The sequence below is a fragment of the Castanea sativa genome, chromosome 12 (assembly GCF_040712315.1).
Source record: "Castanea sativa cultivar Marrone di Chiusa Pesio chromosome 12, ASM4071231v1".
In the NCBI taxonomy this organism is placed as follows: Eukaryota; Viridiplantae; Streptophyta; class Magnoliopsida; order Fagales; family Fagaceae; genus Castanea; species Castanea sativa.
In genome coordinates this window covers 34,806,975-34,817,734 of record NC_134024.1, presented here as the reverse complement: position 1 = coordinate 34,817,734, position 10,760 = coordinate 34,806,975, and the positions used below count along the sequence as shown (strand labels likewise).

At 32.1% G+C, this 10,760-nt stretch overlaps 1 protein-coding gene across 1 annotated transcript; it reads right to left on the bottom strand.

Annotated features, from left to right (window-relative positions):
- Positions 1 to 3,462: 3,462 nt before the first annotated feature.
- Positions 3,463 to 4,590, bottom strand: LOC142618407 (ethylene-response factor C3). The gene has a single exon (XM_075791337.1). It carries the CDS (start codon positions 4,474 to 4,476, stop codon positions 3,826 to 3,828), a length of 651 nt encoding a protein of 216 aa, XP_075647452.1. The 5' UTR covers positions 4,477 to 4,590; the 3' UTR covers positions 3,463 to 3,825.
- Positions 4,591 to 10,760: the final 6,170 nt, after the last annotated feature.

Sequence of the window (10,760 nt, the reverse complement as noted above, 5' to 3'; positions counted from 1 at the left end):
CCTAAAATTCAAATCGAAAAAAAAATTATCAAAACCTATCGAAAACGAGACATCTAAATCAAATTTAAAATCAAAATGAATCACAGCAAATAAATAAATAAAAAATTATCACCGGTCACAATGGTAGATTATCTGAAGGTGGTGGATGGTGAGCGGTGGCAGTCGCACTCTCGTTCATCCTCTTGGCCTCTTTCGTTCTCTGTTTTTTTTTTTTTACTAATCATTCGGTCTCTGTTTCTTTGTTTTCTTTTTGGTTTTGTTTTGCTTTTATACCCTACCCATTCTACCGATAACAGATTTACTACTAAACTTAAGTAAACGGTCAGGATGGAAACAATAAAAATAGGTGGGTACCATAGAATGACCCTTAGAATGGTTGTAAGGAGTTGAATTGAGATTTCTCCAACAATTTGAAACTTGGATATTTTCTTTAGAAATACTAAGATGTACTAGTTGAACTATAAACTTTTTTGGTAAAAGAGTACTTCTATCGGATTTGGGCATTTATCACTAAAATATTGTTTTTGTTCTTAAAGTTTGCTTGAATTTAGGTTGTCGTGCCTAACTTTTTAAAAAGCTTTTTTCTAGTAGTTTGTGGGGAAAAAAAAAAAAAAAACTTTTCCCAATTTTTTAGAGATTTAAAAAAAATTAAGGACATAATTAAGATAAAATGTAACATTTTCAATAATTTAACTATGAAATGAAATTCATACAACTTTAGGGACAAAAATAATATTTTATTTTGAGAGATGGTTAGAGGTTTTTTTTTTTTTTTTTTAAAGGAGAGATGGTTAGAGGTTAGAAACACTTTGCATACTACTTTTGGTCAAAGATAGGATAAGATCGAAAATGATAGTATATGAGAACTTACGCTATGGTAATTCAATGCCCATCTTTGCAGTTTGCACTCGTCGGTAATGTTAATGGATGATATAATATTTTCCTGTTTCTTCTTTATCCTTTTTTAAATCTTGACTTCTTGAGTCCCTTGACACAAAGACACACACGCAAGTACAAAGAATAATTCATTAACAAAATCGATGTCATATTCGGTAAATCTAATACAGATATGAGTGCTTTAGATGCTTATGAATCTTAACCCATTAAATAATAAATATATCAATCTAATATTCAGGACGGTAAGTCGGGGTTTGAACTTTGAAGTTGATTTGGATTATATAAATAGTCAAATCTCATTCAGACTTTGCTTTTGGTTTTTTAATTTACATAGCATTTTGTGTCAGCACTCAACAGTAAACTTTTTGTGTCAAATATCTTATGTGAGATAAAGCCACACACACACACACAAAAAAAAAAAGAAAAAAAAAAAAAGAAGGAAGCATAAGTTTTCTGCGAATCTATTTTCTTTTCTATGCATTTTTTTTACTGTTTTTGTTTGTCTTCATTGTTTAGAGAAGACAATGGGAGTAGTTATACTTATAGGCATTATAATATGGACCATCATAATGCTGGACTTAAATACAACTTGCTGCAGCCAACTTTGAGGACTACAAAATGTTTGATGGTGTCGGATTTGAATTTTTTTTCTTTTCTTTTTTGGTATTGGTGGGTCAAATATAATAAAATTTTTGGATATGAGTTTTTTTTTTTTTTTTTTTGGGTATTGGTAGTGGGTCAAATATAAAAAAATTTCTTTTGATTAAGACAAAATTCCAAAGAAGAAATACCAAACAGATAAGCAGGTACAATTTAGACTGCAATTATCAAGACAGACAAAATAATGCAAACGTTATCTTTTGATTTCTTAGAAAACTCTTGGCCATTCAGATTTTGACGGGAATTCTGACTTTTGGTTCTGAAATGAGGAAATTCATTTGGAATTGGTTTAACTACCATTTTTGTTCACCAATATTTACCTTACATGTCAAAATGATTCTTGACGTTTTAAATATGTTAGTGTAGTTTTTAACAGTTTTAGTATTGTGTTACAATAGTCTCTATTGTTAAGAGATGAAAGAAAAAAACTAACCTGAGTAACGATGATATTATTTTTTATATTATTTAAAGCAACCAAGTGAACTGTCACATGATTTTAATATTTAACTAAACTAAAATCATAGACACAATTTTACTCACAACTATAATTTTAAACAACATTACCAAACCAAAAAGAATCTACAAGCATAGATTCTTATTTTCAAACACGTATGTGCATATGCTATAAATATGATAGTGATATGGATTCAAAAAAAAAAAAAAAAAAATATATATATATATATATATATATGATAGTGATATGTCCATGTCCATTGGAAGGAGCAATGCCCTCCCTTTCTAGGGCGTCATCTCTGCCCTCCTTTGACTCCTATCTTAAGTTAGCATGGTCTCCCCTTCATTTAGGGGAGCCTATCCAGCAATAACTCAAGGAAAGAACTACTCTTCAGATGGACCGCCCTTTGATTCGACTTCTTCGATAGGTGCTCTTGATTTGGGGAGACAGCCACGTAAGGGAGACTAATATGTTTTTCTGCGGCCTACAACAATGATATTCCTGCATTACACAACATTTTAGGGCTAGTTTCCCTCAAATATATAAACATGAATGGCACTAAACAGCAACATTCTTAACATAAAATAGAAAACAAAGGCTAAAATAAAAATTTTGAAATGTGAAGGACCTATACTTGCGTTTTTAGGAACTATACTCACATTTTTAAAGCGAGGCTATAGACCTGTTTTTTTTGTAATAAACCCTAAACTTTAAGAACAAAACTATATTTTAATCATGATTTTAAGATTTTTGCAGTTCAAGATGGTTTCAACTTGAATTGAGAAATTGGAAAAATAAAGGGCACTTAAACATATTGTGGATTTGGGTGTGTCCATAGGGGCGGTTATTGGCGTAGGGAAGAAGCAGGAGATCCATTAGTCCCTTCAATTGGACAGAAAGGGACATGCCCTCATCTCTGAAAGAAACCGTTAGTGGGAGATCCAATTGGGCAAGACAGAGACATGGTCATCTTTTTCTATAGCCACGATCAAGAATAAAAACACTGATTAGTTGTTATCCATCCAGAAAAGAATACACACAAGTAGTCAATAAAAAAATGGTACTTATAATTTTCCTCTCAGGGTATCATTGCCTTTAATTAGTTGTCCTTGCTTTGTTGGTGGTGTCAAACCAATAAAAAAAAAAACAGAGCAAGTTAACAAATCAAAAGCAGAGGAGTATTATAGGTCATTACACGTTAGAAAACTATGTAAAAACAACAAAACAAAAAAGTCATTGGAATGATTTATAAAATAAGGAGTTAGTGCAAAATTGCACGCTGATGTGGGCTCTTTATGGATTAGATCGAGTATGCTTGTTCTTCATAAACAATATTAATATTTGATCCTTCAAAGGTGGTACATGATACTGGTATGAAACCTGAGAACAAAACAGGGGGAGTAACTAGTTACGATTTTATTTTTCTTTCTGGTTGGCATGTATAAGGCCAATTGTGAATGCAAAGGCAAAGTTTTTCTTTTTTTAATAATCTCAACAATGATAAACAGATTTTCCATGTACCATTCTAGACCTCAATAATTGAGGTAGCTAGAACCTAGAAGACATGATAATGCAACTAATTACAATCCCACCTTTATCAACTTTACAAACAACGGGATTTATTACTAGCACTCTCGGCTAGATCTAAGCTCTAAGTCTAACCCCACTATGATTCCCAATCTGGACAAAATTGTACTCCAAAATAAGATCAAACAGAGACAATAGAAATCCAAAACCACAAAAAAGTAAAAAACAAAGGAATAGTGACACTAGCTAGAACAAGAAAAAAAAAAGTTGAAATGATTCACCAAGGACTAGAAACTCTCAGGTGAGCTTATGCTCAAAAGCTCCTCTAAATATTCAGTTCCCAAGTCCTCAAATACCACCACATTTTGTGACTTTACTTCTTTCCCTTTACTTTTCCTTGTCATTGATTTTCTTCTCATGGAGTGCCTCCTCTTTAGTGCAACAACTGGTGAGCAACCTTCTTCACATCTATACTTCATGTCTTGTAGTGACTCCTTGACCACTTCAACTGGAAAATTGAGCACAGCTAAGGAACCCCTCATTGAAAATGCAGCTTGATCATATGCTAGAGCTGCAGCCTCAGCACTATCAAAGGTTCCGAGCCAAACCCGGATGCCATGCCTAGTTGAATCCCTAATCTCTGCTGCATATTTACCCCATGGCCTCCTCCTAACTCCTCTATAAGCCTTCTCTTTCTCACATACTTCTTCTTGGACATTGGATGTGACTTCCTCTTCCTTAACTATGCCTATGGAATTGTTTTCTGATGTTTCTTTGGCTCCCTCGGCTAGGACATCTAGAAGTAGCATTTCTTGGGAGTCATCAAGGTTGAAAGGAAGGGAATTATGGTGGAAAAGAAGTTCATCCCATGTGGATTCTCCGAATGATGATTCTTGGGAGAAATCTGAATTTGGGTATTGGTAGCAATAAGTTTCCATGATGGAATCGAAGTTGGGTTGGATTTCTATGCTGTTTGAGTCTCGGTATATTGTGCTTTGATGTGGGTAGCAACTTTGTTTGTGTAACAAGATTTGAATGCCTAATCCTATATATATACCCAAAGAAAAGAGAGGCATTGAATGAGAAAAGATCTAGATGGTAAAGATTTAAATAATTAAAATGATTAAACTAAATGAAGAGTAAGATTATAGGCCAAGGAGGATGTCCTAAGATTTTAGCATAATTTAATGCAACTGTTCTATTAATCACCACATATTTTTTCGTTGTGATGTGTTTGAATTAACCACGTGCGTCAAATGAGCCTGGCGGCGAGCTCGGACCCATTTTTGGTGACATCATTCCGATAGTGTCATGTATTTTTGCCTTGTCTGCTTATATAAATTTCCTTTCAACAGTACTTTTCAGTTTTCACCCCAACTTCTCAAAATTATAAAGGACATTACTCGCTACTCACTGACCAAATACAGTTTCTTTAACACCATCTTGTTAAAATACTTTAGTATTTTCAAAAGAAAAAATAGAAAATAAATTTTACGTTGAATAAGTTAAAGAGGTTTAAAGTCTGTGTTGTGCATCCAAGAGTTAGGTACTGTTAGTTTTTTTTAAGCCTTCTCTCATCTTCCCATGTATATGTTAAAATACTTAGTATTCTAAAAAAAAAACCCAATATGTGATAATTAATGTCATGTTACATTTTTTTTTCTTTTTTAATAATTTGAATTGGACACCTTAACCCTGGAAATTAAAGGAGATTTTGTGTAGAAGGGGGTTCTAAAATCTGTAATGATGTTCTTATAACAAGCAGGGAGGAGGAATTCCAATCCAAGTCCTCCTAATGCGAAGAAAAAAAAAACTAGAAGATGTTAGAAACGATAAACAAAATAGTAAGCTTAGTGACAAATACTCAATTATCGGCATGATTTGTAATGATTGATATGCATAGTAAAAGTGATGTGAATGAATTTCCAAAAAAAATCATGTCACTATTCACTAATAGATCCATATATAAGTAATTTTGCTCCAATAAACAACTTTCCACCGAACAAGTTGTGGAATTAATGTTAGCTCATGCTGTTGAAACTGTGCCTTAGCTAATAGTTGCTTTTGTTTTATTTTGCCTGATGTCTTCCCTGATGGGGTTATGTGCCTCAAAGAAGGATGGTTGTGCGCCTTCTCTCTATTAATAATGAAATCTTCATCTGTTCTGTAAAGGGGGGAAAATCCTTTACTGAAAAGCTTTAACTATCACCCTATAATTCTAGTTAATTCAATTTCCATGCCTTGAAAACTAGCTAGAACAATTAAATGTTTATACCATATCTTGTCAATTTCCTGTAAAATGAAATTCAAATGTGAACAGTGAAAAAAATTGTTACATTCATGTATGTGCTCCATTACTATAAGAATGGATGATCTAGAAATAAGTACAATTAATAAAGGTAGACTATATCACATCCATACTGTGTGGTGATTCATGAACATTGCTACCTTCTATATCATGAACATACAGCATGAGAGAAGTCCAACTCCGAGCCATTCATCAAAGGACAGAACATATTTCTGCCATGGTACCTGGGCACAAAGAAAGATGACTCATGAATGAATTCTTCAAGATTTTTCACACTTATTCCATGCAAAAGTTTTTCAATAATGTGATATGATTTGATTTATTTTGTTATGCTTGTGGGCCAATAAAGCTCATTTCAGGAGCAAATTAAGTGGGAAGAGAAAATTTTAATTGTTTTTACTTTTATTTTTTGGGTAGTCTGAATTATGAATTTGATTGAATTTTTCTTAGCGACACAGGTACTTTTTGACAAAATTGTCTCCATCATTGATCAAAGTTTAGTAATTTTGAAGTCCCAAGTTTGAGAGGACTTTCAAACATTTCCATCCAAAGTTCTTTGGACTTCCAAAAAGCTCCAACAAGGGGACCTGTATCTGGACATCTGGTAAAAATCGCAATCAAACATGCATAATTTTCTTATAGATTATGCCATTGTCTCTTTCTGCTGTCATTTCAAGTTTCAACCACATCACAAGAATACTATCATTCTATTTATTAAAACTGATATAAACCGTAAATGTAACTCGAGGTGGAGGATTCCTTAAATTTTTTTTTTCCTTAGTAACGATGTCGGACGTTCTATTGCTGTCAGTGCTACTGATAACTGTATGAGTCATCTCTACCTAACTACTTTTGTGCTGATATTTTATGGGTCGGGTTAACGAATGTTGATTTACCCAGTGCACTTTATCTAATCTTAGATCTTATAAAACATTACATGTCAAACAAACTTTTTTAAAAACTCAATCATTCCATAAAACACTAAATATCTCTCCACTTGCAATGCAATGTATTAGTAGTTCTTAAATTCTTATTTAACTTAAAAGTTCACGGCAAATCTACGGCCGTTAGGGCCGGCTCAATATATTTTGAAGCCTGAGGTGAAAACTTTTAGTGGGTTTTTTTAATATTTAAATATCAATTAAATATTATTTAATTGTCTTTCTATATTACTCAATATTTTGGGGGCATTCTTGAAAGGTGGGAAAAAAAAGAAGAAGGCAAAACTCACCTCTCTCTCTCTCTCTCTATCTATATATTCTTTTAAACAAAATCAGTTATCCTTTTACAATTTTGAGACATTTTATACAATTTAAAGGGAATTTTGTTTATGCAATAGAGGGCCCTAAGACCCTTTAAAAAAAAGTTTGGGATAAGTGGGATCATATCAAAGGGGCAGCTTGATGCATTTTGAGGACTAAGGTGAAAGTTAAAGTAAGGCCTTTTATGTATTTAAATATGATTTATTTTTTTTAAAAAATTAATATTACATAAACTTTATTCTCTTGTTTTAGATGCAAGATTATTAGTTATCATAAATCACGTTTTTTTTTTTTTTTTGAGAAAATTTATGGACAAAAAAAATGACAATTTTTCACACGGTTGATATGACAAATTGATAGTAGTAAGTAAAAAAATGATATTAGCAGTAGATCTAGATGAAAACTAATAAAAGTTTGCTAACTCAACTGTTGTTGAAGACTATTGTGAAATTTTTTATATATTGCTCCTTTTTATTTTCCTTTTTGAGAAGTACTAAATTCACAATATTTTCACAACAAATCTTAGAGTTAAGTTTTTATTGGGTCTAATTTTTTTTTTTGAGAAAATTATTGGGTCTAATTTGAACTTACTACTAAAATTACATTTTGCTTGCCAATAATAGCCAGTAACAATTCAGCACTTAGGATTTTTTTTCTTGTTTTATATTTGATAAAATATTATTTTATTCATCGTCTAATATATGGGCTTATTTTTTACTATTACAATGAAAAAAAAAACCATTAGTTAAAATTTAGGGGTCTTTTTTTACTTGAAAACCTTAGGCAATCACCTCATTTGGTTTATACTATAGACCCAGCTCTACCCAGCCGACCCTACCACTATCCCAAATTAAAGGTTCATTTAACCTCCCAATCAAAGACCTGCTCAACTCTACCAGAGAGAGAGAGAGAAAGAGGTGGATAAGGGGCATTTATGTAAACTTCAACTATAAATTTTTTTTATTAATAAAATATGCAGAGATTCAGTGGTGCAATTAATACTCTTTGGAAAAAAAAAAAAAAAGTTGGTTGCAGATAATGCTCCTAAACAAACGCTCAGTTTAATAATGAGCACTGATGATAAGTAAGATGGCAACAATTATGGTGTCACAAGTTTGGGAAATAATTTTGTCACAACTTTTTTTGCAATTTGCTGAAGTGGTAGACTGTAAATGGTTGATAATCACTTTTTCTAGCATCAACCATCTCAAAAAGTTGTAAAAAAAAACTATGGCAAAAATTGTATCCCTAGACTTAGTGATTATATTCATATGGCAATTTAACCATGCAAAAGGAATTTGTGAATGAACAAAAAGAAAAATTCATTTAAGAGCATGTACTCATTTCCTTGGTATAATATTTTTGGAAAAATATTATTTTATGATTCATATTAAATATTATAAATCTAAAAGTGTATAGAGTGTCACATCATTTAAAATTTAATGTGATTTGATACTTTATATACCGTTAGATTTAAGAAATAAAATCTAAGCTATAAAATGAAGAGATGTAAATTAAATTATTTTCTAATATTAATTATCATGCACAAAATTTTACATTCAAAGGGTGGGACTCGGGAGGAGACATTGAATGAATAAGATCTCTGGAATTTTAAAGCGTAAGAAGTAATAAATTTGAACAAAAATTTCTTTTTTTAATTTTTATAAATCGATAGTTGGGTGAAGGGAGGGGAAGGGGGAAATTGAACCGTGGACGTCTTCTTTGGAGGCATCAGAAAGTGCCAATTGATCGAGTTACTAAGATCTTGGCCATTCGAACAAAGATTGCATCTTCTAAAAATTTTCTTCCATTTTAACTTCTTAAGTTAGGACCATTCACTTATTACCCAATAGAGAATTTTAATAATTATTGGATGCTAAAAAATACTTTATTTCGGGACAAACTTGAGAGTTTAATCTTAAGTGGCATACTTCCTTCTCCCCTTAAATTGAAGAAAGATATTCTATTTCACTTGGAAACTTCAAATTTTAAGAATTTCATAAGATTGTTTTTGAAAAAAATTAAAACTTTTAGCTAAATCTAAAATACTTCTTAAATTGTGGGAATTTTTATTTAATTTCCCTTATTCCTTTTACACAAGATTGAGATATAACATTTATTAACAGAAATCCTCTGTTTCATATTTAGTGTTTTACTTTGTATTGGAATGCCATGTGTCTATTTTTTTTTTTTTTTTTTACAATTTTAAATTTTGTTATTTTATAAGAAAAGAAAAATTGAAATGTGATAAATTGTGCTTTGAAGAGTATAAAATGAATTACTAAAAGTAGAACAAAGGAATCTTATTCTAACTATTAGTCTTATTTCCCGTCTTCATTTTTCTTGTTTTCAAAATAACAAGAGCACCCAAAATTTAAAACTAAAAAAATAAATAAATCAATTAATTAAAAACAAAGCGAAACAAAAACTGCTCTCACGTGACAGGAAAGGTAGTTTCAAGTGTAGGCCCTCAACACTGAAATGATCTTAAGGACGATTCATGGTACATGGTCATTTCTAGGTTCCAGCTCTTTTTTCTTTTTCTTTTTTGTCTCGCCATTATTAGTATATCCGCACAAATGACACTCTTTTACTATAAATGCCACTAGCACAAAAAATTTAATAACATTTTTCACGTCAATTAAGTTTATTAGTTCTCGTTTAGATCTATTATTTTTTGAATTTTGCTAACGTGTGCCCTTAGGGCGTATAATAATTTATCATTTTTAAAAAAAATTTCTTAGAAATTAAAAAAATTTTGACAACTTTTTTAATTTTCGAGAAATTTTTTTCAAAAATGGATAAGTTAATGTGTTTTAGGGCACATATTGACCGAACCCTTACTTTTTTTTACCTATTATTAAAAATACCACATGTCAATATCAAATTTTTGTCAAATTTGTCGCGTTTGAGACCATTTAATTACCTTTTCTTGTTTTCAATCTTTTACCTTTCATTGGGCGCAGTCACGCGATTAACAGTCAGTGTTTCTATTTTGTCAGTTTTGCAGTCAACAACAATGAAGAGGATAAACTATGAGACGGATCTCTTTTCATGAAGCGCAACGGTACGGTCTTGACATGTGGATGGTCGACGGGTCAATGCTACTAGGACACGTAGTGGACGGTTGTAACATGTGGCCTCCGTCGATATTGATTAGGCTTCATGGATTCCTAACCAGAATCAACTTGCATTTCGCGATAAGTCTGATATGGCTTTGCTTGATCTCCACACAAACGTGAATAAAGCGAGTTCTTGCGTTACATGTTTGATTATAACCAAAAGACTCTTATAAGGAAAAGAGCTCTATAAGGAATGCAGAATCGAAGAAGTGTTATCCTAAAAGGAAAGGGTTTCCTGGCCAAGGCATGGATGATAGCCCTACACCAATATAAATACCCCGCATAATTAACTCAACTTTGGCACTCTAGGGTTGTGAAAAGACTCTAACTTGACGTTCAGAGGGTTTTTGGCCGGCACCACACCGGTACTTTCTGTTAGGTTTTCTCTTTTCTTTTTGCAAGTGTTGTCTCGATTTGAGAGTGCTTGCAGCTTACTGATGATTTTTTCGACTTCATCAAACAATATTGTACACAGTTCTTCACTTGCTGTTACACACACAAGCACCCTAAACCATATAGATGTGTGGTAA

Bases quoted from the DNA above. Each gene is read 5' to 3' on its own strand.
- LOC142618407 (XM_075791337.1), bottom strand. From the start codon at position 4,476: ATGGAAACTTATTGCTACCAATACCCAAATTCAGATTTCTCCCAAGAA.